Raw genomic sequence first — 14227 nt, 5'->3', positions numbered from 1 at the left:
GTACAATAGACCTGTGGTCTCAGTGCTCGCGCTGGTTTCAATCGCCCCCCTTTTCACTTCATACTTCATCCTCACACTGAACAATTGGAGGCAAGTGTTGCAAATACATGAACAACCCCTTACGATTTGTCACCTAACCAAGAATTATTGAAATTTGGCTCATTAGATCACCAATATCTTTCTAAATTTTTAAGATATTGAACTGGAATTTGATTATGAGTTGGGAGACCTATTTAGGTTTAAGTTATGAAAGCTACAAATTGTTATCTTACATGCTTGCTGAGTGAAAATTTAATTGTTTTAATCATTCATGTTGAATTAAATTTTGAATATTTTAATTTCAAATTTTATTATTATATTTCTCTTATATGCTGTTAAATTTTCTGAAAGTTTGATAATTGGTGACAAAAACATCTGATTGTATTGAACCAAAAAGCTTCAAAAAAAATTTGGGCTTTTGAAATACTTATGTTTTTGTGAATATAAATAATACTTTCACAAAAATATGTAAAACAATTGTACATAGTAATTAAATTAATTTCTAAAATTTCCAGCTATCCAAAGCTATTTATGATGAAGAATGATCAAAAAAACATTTCTGTTTACCTCAGTTTGTTGCTGATCCGTTAAATAGATGGGTGATTTAATTTTTACTAAAAAATAACAGCTGAAGCATACCTCTTATGTACAAAAGTTACAGAGCAATTGAGGCAGTGAGAAGCAAAGAGATATAAGTGGACATTTTCAAGTTTTGAGTAAAACATGTTTAAAGATAACATTCTAGGTAGGCTTTCACTGAAATTTCTTTCTAAATCGTGCTGTATAGCAGCAATTACCAGGGATACTAGTACCATCTCTTGCCCGAAGACAGAGCAGAGGTTCACCTATCATGTGTACTGGTTATCTCCAAATTTTTAATTTTGCCACTTACATCCCTTTGCTTCCTACTGACTCAATTGGTCTCCTATTCTCTTGAAATCTGTAAAATGTGGATTTTCAAAAGTGTCCCAATACTTCTGGTTATATAGTGTAGCAACAGCGTTCACTTTCGATAAAAACAAAAAGCGTTAGTAGAATACAAATTGTGGAATACAAAGCATGTTACAAACTCATTCCTTGGGATTAAGTGTCATATAGTTATTTCAGAGGCAGAATTATGAATGTGGTGCCTATAAGTTGAATTAAACCGCTGCTCATGGTATTTTTCTAACAAAAATAAAAGAAAATCAACAAAGCTGATACCCCAAGTATTTAGTCATTGGCCTCAAAAAAATTCTGCTTCAAGTTATCCCATTTAAAAATCTGCTACTGCGTCAATTAGCCATTGTCTTTTATTTTAATTTTAGGTTGCTTTGTTATTAGGTTGCTATGTAGTCATTAAAATGTTTAAAACTATAGCTAGTTTTTTTGTTGCATCTTTTAACTTCCCCTCTGCCCAATTGAGAAAAACAGAAGACATAAAACTTCCAGATATTCTAAATTTTGACTTAAGATGTACGTGTTATAGTTGCCATTCTCTTGAGTTAACACCGACACTTTTCCCTTTTCACTCCAGGGTCCCTGTACCTACCAGTATTTATGGTTTAACCTGTTGGATGGGAACCCGAAGACAGCTTTGATTTTTTGATCCAGACCAGAAACTGAGCAATCCCTGATCCAGCACCCCCAAGGTTATCACTTCACTTGGAGGACTTAGTGGCTATGAGCATCTTTATTGTCACTCAGTCACAGTTAACACTGACAGGGAAGTAATGGTAAAAATACAGGGAGATATTCATGTGAACTTCAAGATAGGCAGGTTTTCCTGAGACGTAGTTTGGAAATTTGATTTTTTCAAATGTAAAAAATAAAGTAAGGAATATTTATGCAAATTTAGTGTGTAATTAACAGATTGAATTAAACTTGTAAAATTTTACAGAATTCTGATCAGTGATTTTTGCAAGCATATTTGGAATTGAAATTTTAACACCAAAACACACACAGAAGTAAGGACTTACAAAAAAAAGTAATTCTTTTAAATACATTACCTCCGAAAGAGCAGAAATCATCTGCTGCACTGGTGGATAGGAATTGAACTTTGATGAAATACATAAACCTTCAAGATTACTAGCTGATTTAATGGCATTCCAAAAAAGAGTATTTCCAAGGTAAAATGCTTCTTGATAAAGCCTTTAAGAAATAATCAAAGGTTTAAATGTAACAATAAACTTGGAAACTAGGGCAAAAAAAAGATAGTAGATGCATATTGAAAAATTTTAAAGCAGAATCAGTTTATGTTTTGATCAGCAACACTACATTCTAAATATACCTTTTAAAAACAAACACTGCAGTTTTGTTATCATTTGGCCTAATATTAATGGCAGAAAAATTATAAAAAAAAAAAATTCTGAATAAAATAAAGAAATATAGGTCAAAATTTAAACGAGTCAAGCTTGTCACTTTAACATTTTCTGTGGAATGAGGAAAAGTGAGTAGTAATGTACAAAAAGGTATTTGTTACCACATATGCATATCATGAAAACAATATATCATTAGAAAAATTGAATTCCTGCTTTATTATTTTCTTGGAAGATTAATCAATAAATTCATTTCCTCATGATGAGTATGAAATTAAAATTCTGAAGAATGTGAGTAGGTTTTCTCATAATGAACAATAAAAATCTTTTAAATGTATGGTACTTACATAGTTTTGGAAAGGGACCTAATAGAGACAAGTGAACCATGCAAAAAAAAAAAAAAAAAGCTTAATCAATGAAAGGCAAACAAAGGTACTATTGAAAACTATTTCCAACAGAACTCCATACTCATAGATTACACACTTTTTTTTTAATGTATCAGCATTACTTGGCTGAATTAAATGAAATTTTAACAATTTTAAATTCATTCCCTTTCTTTTTCACACTAATTCTCGCATGGAATGGTCCCAAACTAGAGTTTCCATTTTTTTCTTTTGAATACACAGATACTGTAAAAGTACCTATTTTTTGGAGTCAGTTTTTGGAGTTAAGTTACAAAAATCAAGATATCAGTGCTTTTGTGAGTTGAAAATTTTGTGAATTATACAGGAACAGATTCGAAAGTAGAAAAATCGTAGAAGCACTTAAATGGAACTCCTTTTTAATAAATCATTTTAAGAAATTTTCTTCTGTCCAAAAAACTCTCCCCCGAAAACCTCATCACTTAAAAAAACCCTGTGGTGCACATCAACTTTCACTTTGGTGCAATACCATGGTCAAAGTATTTGTTGTATAGTCAGGGGTGGCCCACACAGAAAGGGTCATGATGCAGACTGTACCATTGAAATTTGAGGAGTATTTTTCTCTTTTTTTGGAGGGAGTCTCGCTCTTGGGGGTCTTTAAGGTATTTAGTGGGGTACGCCCTTATTCTTGTAGGGGGGATGAGCAAACCCGGTAGAGTATTATGGAAATAGTTGTATATTCAATACATTTTTGTACTTATTTTTTACTTAATCAACTGTGCAGTAAATCATTAAGTTTTTGACAGGTGAAAAATGCCTTATGTTTTTTTATTATTTAAGACCAAAAAAAAAAAATCTGAGGTTTAAATTTTTGCAATTACGATGGGTTTGAAACCTTGCAAAAATGAGTGCTTTTACAGGAGATGTTTGTTGAATTCTATCCAATTTAAAAAATGCAGTCACTCATCCAAATTAAATTACTAATCATGGTGTAATATACCTCAGAAGTTGCAAGCGCTTAGAAGTTTTCAAAACATAGATGACATTTGGAATATAGTGGCAGACACTTCCATGGCCAAGACTGGTGAGCTGTATAACCCTTAAATCAGGACATGAGTCAGCAACTGCTCTCAAAAATCTACAAACTCTTAAGGCCGGCACATTAGATATGCTCAAGTCCATCATCTTTCTCCAATGTTTTAAATGCATCAGCTGCTCTTCATTTGGTGCCTCTGAACAAACAAGACTAAGAAAAACATACAATAACTATTAAAATTCCAATCATCATTTCTTACCAACAAAATTTCTAAAACAAAATTCAAGTATGCAATCAAAAATTTGGAGAAGTTTTTAGAAAATTTCAGATTCACTTATGCATGTAATCAAATGACCGCACAAATATTTGCATTACCTTACAATTTAAAACTTGATACCAATGGAATAAGATGTAGTAAGTTCTGGTAAAGTTAGCTAGAACTAAAAACATTGCTCCATAGATTTAGTCAAAAAATATCATTTAAGTCTAGAAAATGGTCAATATTACGAATGCAAAAATAAGCAAACTGGCTAACCACCAATTAATTGGCAGTTGATAATAAGTCGATAAATGATTTTTTATACTACTATTTCTCTGTTACTGTTTCTCTCTTTTCTTTTTTTTTTCAAAATAATATTTCAAAATTTCATACAATTTCTGTGAACAAATTTTCATGTTACTGGTAATAAAGTTCCATCATATGCTAACTAGGCATGAAAATTCAAATGTTTAGTTAATTGCTTGTATTTAGCAGATGACTTTAATTCTAGCAGCTACTTTTATTATTAACCACTTAATCCAAGATTTTTGTTCTTTATGAAAATTATAAGGCAATCTGAAAGCACCAAGCTGAAGCTAGGGAGCAACATTGAAAATATGTATATTTTCTCAAAACAGAAAAACTAAATCAACAAAATTAACATTACTTCAACCATCAATTTTTGTAACAAAAAAAAAAAAAAAAAAAAAAAAAATTATAGCATGTTTTTTTTAATTAAATGAAAAATTAAATAATGAAATAAAGTGCATAAAATACACCACCAGCTCAGTTATTTCATCCGAGGACTGCAGTTTCATGCTTTTTAGCACTCATCAGCTCGGAATAGAAAGTAACTGAGCTGGGGGCGGAAAACCTCAATCTGCTTTGCCTTCAATCTTTGAGCTGAACCGCACTATTGCTGCGGTCACTCGTCTGGTGTGCTAATTCTACATTAGCTACCAGTTTGTTTGGCTCTTTTGGTTCCTTTAGGTTTTTTAGGTTTTGTTAGGTTAGGAACTAAATGAGCTGGAGGCAAAGGTTTTTGCCTCCAGCTCATTTAGTTCCTATTCCAGGCTGATGAGTGCTAAAAAGCACGAAACTGCAGTCCTCGGATGAAATAACTGAGCTGGTGGTGTATTTTATGCATTTCTGCCTTAGCCCTGGCTTAGGGCACTAACTTACTGCAAAATGAAATAAAGTGTAGGATTATTTGGTGCAGGAGGAAATATATGCGAACCAACAAGAAATAGTTTATGTCCTGGCAACCCTGAAATACTCATGTTTTTGCATTACAATTTAAAAGCACTTGGACTTATTACTTCAAGATAGTATTAAGTGAAAGTCAGCTGTGAGGATTTATTTCAATATTCCATTCAGTTTTACACAAATTTTGTATTGTTTGTCTTTACTACAGGCTGTACACTTTCATACTAAATATTATATTTGTGTTGCAGAAAGTTGTTTGTTTATTGTTAATAAATTTATTATTTTAGATTTCTTGTTCAAAAAATACTTTATGGATGAAAAAATACCAAAAAGTATTTTTTAAATATTTTCCCATTGATGGATTGCTAAAATTTGGCAGATTATTGCTAATTACCGATTACCGCCGATAAATCGGAGCATTCCTATTTAATATATCTTTACTAATAATAAAGCTGAAGGTCTCTCTGTCTGGATGTCAGGAGGATGTCTGGATCTCTGTGACCTGCATAGCGCTTAGACCGTTCGGCCGATTTTCATGAAATTTGGCACAAAGTTAGTTTGTAGCATGGGGGTGTGCACCTCGAAGCGATTTTTCAAAAATTTGATGTGATTCTTTTTCTATTCCAATTTTAAGAACAAAATCATCATAAGATGGACGAGTAAATTACGAAATTATCATAACGTGGAACCGTAACATGGGTACAAGCCAATTGGCGAGAAAATTCACCATACATTATTTGTAAATATACAGGCGAACCAAAAGACCTTTTAATTTTTCTATTACGGGCAAAGCCGTACGGGTACCACTAGTAAGTAAAAAATCAAAGTTAAACCGCAGCAAAGTAGTATATGTTTTTGTGATTATTTGATCACGTTGTATTAAATCTGAAAATCCAAGCATGAACTTCAAGCCTTATGGGAGCATTATTATCATGCGATTTTTTATCCTCAGATGCTAGAAATCAAATTGCTGCATTCTGATATTTTTTGGTACAAAACTAAGATTATAGTTGGAGCAAACCTAACCCAGCAGCATTGTAATGCTATGACTAGGATGCTGTCATTGCCTTCACAGTGCTGCCAGGTTAGGTTTGCCCCAGGTATAAATTTGTTTATGTATGGATACATAATTTATTGGAAAAAACCTTATCAAAATAAAAATGAAAAAAAAAAAAGAATTAAAATAAATCAAAATCATTAACTGCAATGTTGAAAGAAATTTACTTCAGATAAAAAATCAGATAAACTAAAAACTAAAACCATACATTAAAAAAATGAGACAATTCTAGTAGATTTGTATAACTCAGTAGATTTAATACCATGAGGAATCCAGTTATAGTTAGTTATTTAAACATGCCACAATAAAGGCATTAAAGAAACAGAGCAAAACCTGAAAATAACTCAAAGGATAAGCTACTGAATTGTAATTAATTTTGTTTTTTGCTGTTAATTAAAGAATGAAATGCTTCAAGAACAAAGATAAAGCTTTCTTCTATTATAAAGTCTAAAGCTTAATCAGATAAACATATTTAAAAGTTATTACTGCTTCAATTAACAACGTTAACAATAAATTCTTTTTGGGAAAATAAAAAATTCATAATAGGGGAGACCGGGGCTAGTATGCGAAGGGGTAAGAGAGCGAATGAAAAATAATTTTTCTCATTTTTGGTGTGACAGTTATGAGTGAATTGTCATGCAACAAAGTTGATGCTTCGCTACTTTTCAGTGAAATCTGCCAAACCAAACGTGATGCACAAGATAAAGTTGTTTTTTTGCAGTGTTAAGTAATTTTTTTCATCCTTAGTTATTTCCTTATAAAGCATATAATAGTAGAGTAATTTACCAAAACTTATAAATATTGAATAGCACATGCTTCTACGCAACAAATGACGTCTTATTTGGATTATTTTATGAAACCATTTTTAAACAAATGTAGCTTGATTTTAGTACAGCGAGTTGGGGCTAGTAGGCAAACTTTTTTCGGGGTAAGTGTGTGAATTTGCATAATTGCCCCAAGTTAAATTTTTAAAGTCAAAACATTAAACAATTGAACTTTAAATTCTGTAAATTGTCAATTTAATGAAATAATTGCATTAGTTACACTATTCTTGAGTTTGTCATTACTTATAGACATGCTTATACAATTGCCAACGTACATGCTCTTCTTTCTGAAAATGAGAAAATACAAGAGAAAAAACAACAACAGGAAAACCGCACCAGATGTAATGCTGCGTGCGTGGTGCATTCCCTAGTGGGTACATAACAGCTGAAATGTTTTCAGGTTTCTTAAAGGATTTTGCTAAAAACACTAGAAACTTAAAGAAAAACCTCTGATTCCCTTACTAGACATTTAAGACTCCCACATCAATTTGGTGGGCTTGATTATTGTAAGGAAATTACTACACTACTAAAAATAATAATAACACTACTCTCTTTCCCATCACATTGTAACCATAAGTTGCTGCCTTTTGATAAGAGCCCATTGAAAAAGTATGTTAATTTTGCCTCTGGTTCTTGATATCGTGAATAACCCGAGAAAGCCAATGATGATTTACGACGTACCAACGGTTGTAACAGTTGCTTTTCCACAAGGAGCAAGCCCCATAAATATTATGAATGGTTTCAAGAGAACTGGTGTGTTTCCCTGCAATCCAAACATTTTCCAGGACTGACTTTATGCCAAGTTATATCACTGATCGCTCAGACTCCCAATCTCCTGGATCTGTGAGTGAATCTGTTTGTCCCAGCAGGCAATCATGTTGGAAGAAAATAATAAAACTGGATGTACCTGTCCTACAGCAGATTCAGTTGTCACTTTTTTCAATAAGTCAGATTTAGAGTTTCTTACAAAAGATAGCGCTATACTTCAACTAAATCCACATACGTCTCTGAGCATTACTCCAGATCATATACGACCTCATTCTAAAGCTGGAGAGGGTCAGATCAAAAAAGGATGGAAACGAAAGAGGTCTACAGCAATACTCTTTAACACTCCAGTCAAAAAGGCTGTTCAAGAAGAAATAATCTTAGCAGAAAAACAAAAATGATCACAAAAAGTCCCTAAAACATACAAGAAATCTCTGAATCCAAGAAAAAAAAGAATGTAAACCCAAAAGAAACATAAAAAAGGAGAACAAAGGCAAATAAATAGTTCATTTCGAATAATGTTTGCATTTTTCAGCATTTACTTCTAAAATCAGTTAAACCTTTTATATGGTCTAACATAACAGATTTTAAAGCAATTACAATACTAATTTCGCTTTATTTCATTCATTGGTAAGTTTCACTTCTTTATTTAAAGCATCATTGAGGCTTTAGGTGAAATTTTCTCTGTCTATCTTAAGTTTCTCTCAATTCGCTAACTTACCCCATACAGCTCTCCAACTTATTCTGTGACGGGGCAAGTGCACAAACTCTGCGCAGGTTCACAAAAAATTATGTAAAAAAACAAACAAACCATAGTACTGTCAAAACAAAAATATGATTTTGTTGCTGATACCATACAGATTATCCAAGCAATAAAAGAAAAATTTTCTACTTTGTTTACAACTTAAAAAAAAATAAAGTTTAAAAAGTTTCTAACTGTCCCCGGTCTCCCCTAAATATTAAAACAAAAAAACATATAAAATATTTAAAAAAAAAAAACTGAAGTCATAAAAGTAGCACAGTACCATTTTCACACTGCTGAGCTAAAATGAAGCAACTATACTATCCTCATGATTTAAAAGTAAAATACAATGTTCAATACCTTAGCTAACAATAAGAAACAGCATCACTTAGCAATCAGGGTGCCCAATTTGGGTAATTGGTCCATTGACCCCCTCCCCCCCCTCCCAGATTGTAGAAACAGATATACATTTGGGTACGTATTTTGTTGTTTTTCTTAAAAAATGTATTGAGTATATATTTTCTTTGCCCCCTCCCCCTGAAAAAATTTTTAATGACAGAACTGATGGAGATACTTTTCTAAATTGAAATTTCTCCTTGGTGTATTGGGAGGGAGTCATGTGTAGTAATATACTTTTTCAAAAGAAAGAAAACTTTCTTTGTGGAGAGATTGTATAAAATGGAAGTGTTTTTGACACTCTATTTTACCTAGTGTTATTTTCATAACGGTATTCACCCAACTAAACAGCAATAACCTTCTCCTTTTAATGAGTTCCTAAAGAAGAAATGTATACCTTCTCAGTAAATCAGAGACAACGTTACTGGAGCTAAACTCATCGACAAAGTTAGAAATTGAGAAGCAACTGTCAATTTATCTATTTTTAAAAATTTCTTTGGATTTTTAAAAAAAATTTAAATATTTCTTTCATTTTGGAAGGCGGTCCAGCTGCCTTTCTTTGCCTCCCTCTGGACGCATATAGAACAGATCAATATCAAAGTGCTATTTAGAAAATTTTGCCACTATTTTTACAATCCATTATGAAAGAAAAGAGTAAAAAATCAATTTATTATATTGGTAAAAGACAATTTAAGGTACTGAGGCAACATTCAGCAGATGGTAAGAGATGGAAAAAAAAATATTTGGTGTCATTTCTCAAAAAGTTAAACTGGCTAAAAATAACACTTTAAACAACAACAAAAAAAAGTTTTAAGTCATCTACATCAGATATTAAAAAAAAGGCCCTTTTTCAATTATCAAGCATTTAACTTTTTTTTTTTTACTGTTGAAACAGTTAAGACATACTTACCATTTTTCTAGTGAAAAACGCTTAACTTCAGTACAGGTAGTGATTACTTCCAGAAATGCAAATTCCTGCAATTTATTTCAAGACTAAAATATCCATATAATTTACGTTTACATAAAATGTAGCGTAAGAATTCTCTTATAAGATAATCGAATTGTTGAACAAAAATTCATAAAAGCAAATTGTACAGTTTAGATTAGATTGTACAGTTTTAATGTATTGTTCTAACTTTGTAAGAGCAAGTATTTTAAGTTTAAAAGAAAAAAGATTTCCCAATACACCAACTTTTTTCAATTACAAGTAGTGAGAAAACGAAAAGGAATAGAAGTAGTGTAATTTGTTTCGGGCTAAACACATTAACAATATACAGAAGAAGTAAGATGAAAACAAGCACTACAAAAGAATTTCCAAAATACAGCATTCAAGATTAAATAAACAGCAAGCAAGATATAAAACACGTGAGTCGCCCTACCCCCCTCACATTTGTTATAAACTTAAAAACTTATAATTTATACCCACACTTGTCCTAATTTTCACGGTTTTCAAGCACTTCAAAACGAAATTAATTTTTTTAAGAACTTTTCTTTTTTGGAACAAATCATGAAATTTGTGGGAGTTGAGAGCCTTTAACAAAGTGGGTGCCCTAAGCTATAGCTTGTTTAGTTTATAGGTAAATCTGGTTTGTTTAAATCTGTGTTTTAGCTTCTAATTCAGACATAATCGTTGATTGTTTCAAGTATTGCAGCTGAACGAATAGCTCGATCAGAAGTTTTCAGCTCAAAATAGTCATTTTTAACACATTTCAGCAACACAGTGAGAGCCTTACTACTTGTCATACAGTGTTTGTTGCCCCCCCCCCACGGAGATTCGCTATTCTCTTAATTTTCACATCTGAACTATTCAAATATATATATATATATATATATATATATATATATATATATATTGGGTGAGTGCAAAAGTTCGTGCGGAGTTGCAATAGATGGCGTTAGAACGGGCGTAACGTGTTGTCATTAATACCACTATCTACGTAAGTCAGATCGTTGGAAAGGTGACATGTGCAGCTTTCATTCCAATCAAAATAATTTGTGCAGATACAAACTGCTTCGAGAAAGATTACTTTTAAAATGAGTATTCATAAAGTGCATTTACGGCATGTTATGCTTTACGAGTTTCGGAAGGGAATAAACGTTGCAGCAGCCACAAAAAACATTCAAGACGTTTATCAAGATCAAGCACCAGCTAAACGAACTGTGGAAAAATGGTTTGCAAAATTTCGTTGCGGAGATTTTAAGCTGAAAGACGAGCCACGTTAAGGTCGACCTTTCGATATTGATGACGACGTTTTGCGTTCTTTAGTTCAGAATACTCCGCGAATTTCAACAGAGGAAGTTGCTACAGCACTTAACGCTGACCAATCAACCGCTTTTCGGCGTTTAAAAAAAATCGATTTGATTTAAAGCTCGATATATGGGTGTCCCATTTGTTGACAGAGAGCAACAAAATCCAGCGAATTTCTGCTGCTGTATCTTTACTCGGGCGGCTCAAAAACGGGCCGTTTTTGGATCGATTAGTGACGGGCAATGAAAAATGGGTCCTGTACAACAACGTTCAGCGCAAACGCACATGGAAACAGGCAGGTGAACATGGTGACACAATGGCAAAGGCCAGTTTGCACCCAATGAAGGTGATGCTCTGTGTTTGGTGGGATTGCAAGGGTATAATTTGTTTTGAGTTTCTCCCCGCCGACCAAACGATTGATTCGAACAAGTACTGTCGTCAATTAACTAATCTGAACCGAGAAATCAAACAGAAACGTCCAAGTTTGTCAAATCGCAAAGGCGTAGTCTTTCACAGACCACACGTTTCAAGACAGACGCTACGCAAACTGAACAGCCTGAAATGGGATGTCCTAACTCATCCACCATATTCTCCTGATATCGCACCATCGAATTATCACTTATTCCGGTCATTGCAAAATCATTTAAATGGAAAAAAACTTGACTCTTTGAATGCCTTACAAAACGTTGTGTCTTCGTTCTTCGAATCTAAACCACGCAGTTTTTATGATCGGGGCATCCGTATGCTGCCAGAACGTTGGAAGAAGATTATAGACAACGATGGAGAATATATCATTGATTGAATAAAGAGTTTTGCTTGCCTAATCACTATATGACCTTCTTTCACAAACTCTGCACGAACTTTCGCACTCACCCAATATATAGGATTTTTTTTTCTTTTCAGATTTTAGGAGGTGTGTTGTTACTATGTATAAAGTCCGTCCAAGACTGGGGGGGGGGCACTGCCTCTCCTCACCCCCCCCTTAAATCCACCCATTGTCACATTTCAAGTGTTGAAGGTTATAACTGGTGCTTTACTCACCAACTTAAGACAGCAACACCACTTTTTTAGGGTATTCTCAAAAATTATGCTTGCCAGACATCCCTGGTTTCAAATAAAATTTTGGTGTCATGGTCAGTTCACTTTACGGCCCCAGTAAAAGATGAATTTGATTATAGATGACCAAAAATGTTTAAAAAAGATTAAGTGTACAAGAAAAGTATTCAATGCTGGCTGATCTTGCACAATTTGTGTAGATACTTTATTTGTTTCACTTGACTTTATTTTCAAACACAAACGTTGCTAGGTAAAAAAAAGTTACAAAACTAGACTTACAGATGAACATTTGGGATTGTAAGTATTATCCACTGATCCAGTCTTGTCAGTTTAATCATCAAGTATCAAATCTGTTGCTAAGAAAACCTACAGTCAATTTTCTTTGCAAAATACTTCACTTTTTTTTTTTTTTCAAAGAAATATACAAGATTATTTGCTTTGGAATAAGTAGAAATGCAGAGTAACAGGGAAAATGATCAACTCTGGCTTTTAATCCTGAAATGTTAGAACCTTTGACCAAACATGATTCAATTCATATTTTTCCTGATATACTTTGTGGTTTCAGTTTTTGTAATTTGTCTTATGATTAAAATAAATTTAATTTTACTTATTTAATCTAAATTATTATTTAAAAAAATACTTTTATAAATGTTAAAATAATATTATTTAAAAAAAATAACTAAATTTTATTTTTTAAAGCTGAAAAATGTAAAAATGCACCCCATACTGGTGCTGAATTGCATAAATATGAAATAAATAATTTTTGTGATGTATTTTGTAGTTCCATTTTATTTTTTAAAGCCAGGGAATGAAACGACACAGACTTGCACGTCCTAGCCAGAACTTGTAGACATAAACATGACTTTTAATATTTTCTGATGTGTTTCCAAGTTTCTCCTTTGTTTGAAATGAATTTAATTTAATTTATTTAGTGTAAGTAATTATTTTTATAAAAAATAAAATCTAAAAAAGTCAAATTAACATGTCTTTAATTAATTTTTTGCTTTCAAATGCCAGGCGGGTGCAAGTGGGGGGTGCAAGCGGGTGCACCTTGTCAACGCTCAAGCTATTATGTAACCTTCTCCCTGAGAGAAATTACTGACTGGGCATGTGTTGACATGTATTGGGTGCAGCTTCATATGTGCTTTCTTCTTGCAGTACCAAATAACATCACTGCACTTAATGAAAGTTGAAAATCTTTTAAAAATGCAAACAAAGTTAAGTAGTAAATTTATTAATTTTATGCTGTGTTCTCACACATTTAAGGAATTAAGATCCTCAAAAATTGTCTTCATATTTTTCATGAGGAAAAAGAGAAGAAAGAAAGAATGGAAGAAAAAACAATCTATGTATTCACTAAGTTCACCTTTTCAGCAGTTTAAAGGTAATCCTTCAAAGTCAAAGAGGTTTTAAAACTCGCGTCAGGCAAAATTGAACATTTTGTTTAATACAAATGTGGTCATTCACATATAAGAAGATTGTAACACATTTTTCAAAGTTTCCAACTCCCCCTCTCCAAAGAAGAAGAAAGAAAGAAATGTATTGACAGCTTAGTTTTTGTTAAATTTCATAAGAAAAATATATCTTACTCTCTCAGTCAATTTTTCACCACTAGATGGTTCAAGTTGCATGCCACATGTTGGTATACTGATATCTGCAAGAGCTATGAAAAGATTTAAATGAAAAGACAAAATTAACATTTTCCATCGGGATTGAAAATATCATGATATTTTCAAAAATATCCGATATTTTGATATATATACGATATTTTCAATTAGCATAAACTAAAGTCTTGAAAATTGTAAATGCATCCTTAAATCACTCTTTATTTTCTTGTATTATAATTACAATATGTAGACTTAAAATTAAGGTTTCTTTCATTATTTATGTCTAATATTTCATTTTACATTTCTATCAATTTTAATGGAGTTAATTTAGCA

The 14227-nt window shown here is 32.4% G+C and overlaps 1 protein-coding gene across 3 annotated transcripts in view; it reads right to left on the bottom strand.

The window, feature by feature from the left end:
* Positions 1-14227, bottom strand: part of LOC129225842 (uncharacterized) — a 93079-nt gene that overhangs the window by 34327 nt on the left and 44525 nt on the right. For all 3 annotated transcript variants that reach the window (XM_054860361.1, XM_054860363.1, XM_054860364.1), the window contains exons 5-8: positions 13877-13950; positions 9894-9958; positions 3699-3944; positions 2028-2169 (exon numbers count right to left, since the gene is read on the bottom strand). In XM_054860361.1, the coding sequence (XP_054716336.1) occupies positions 2028-2169; positions 3699-3944; positions 9894-9958; positions 13877-13950 (527 nt within the window). The remainder of the gene's footprint in view (positions 1-2027; positions 2170-3698; positions 3945-9893; positions 9959-13876; positions 13951-14227) is intronic.

Source organism: Uloborus diversus, chromosome 7 (assembly GCF_026930045.1).
Source record: "Uloborus diversus isolate 005 chromosome 7, Udiv.v.3.1, whole genome shotgun sequence".
Lineage (NCBI taxonomy): Eukaryota > Metazoa > Arthropoda > Arachnida > Araneae > Uloboridae > Uloborus > Uloborus diversus.
The sequence above is the reverse complement of the archived record's forward strand: the minus strand, read 5'-3'. Positions and strand labels throughout refer to the sequence as shown.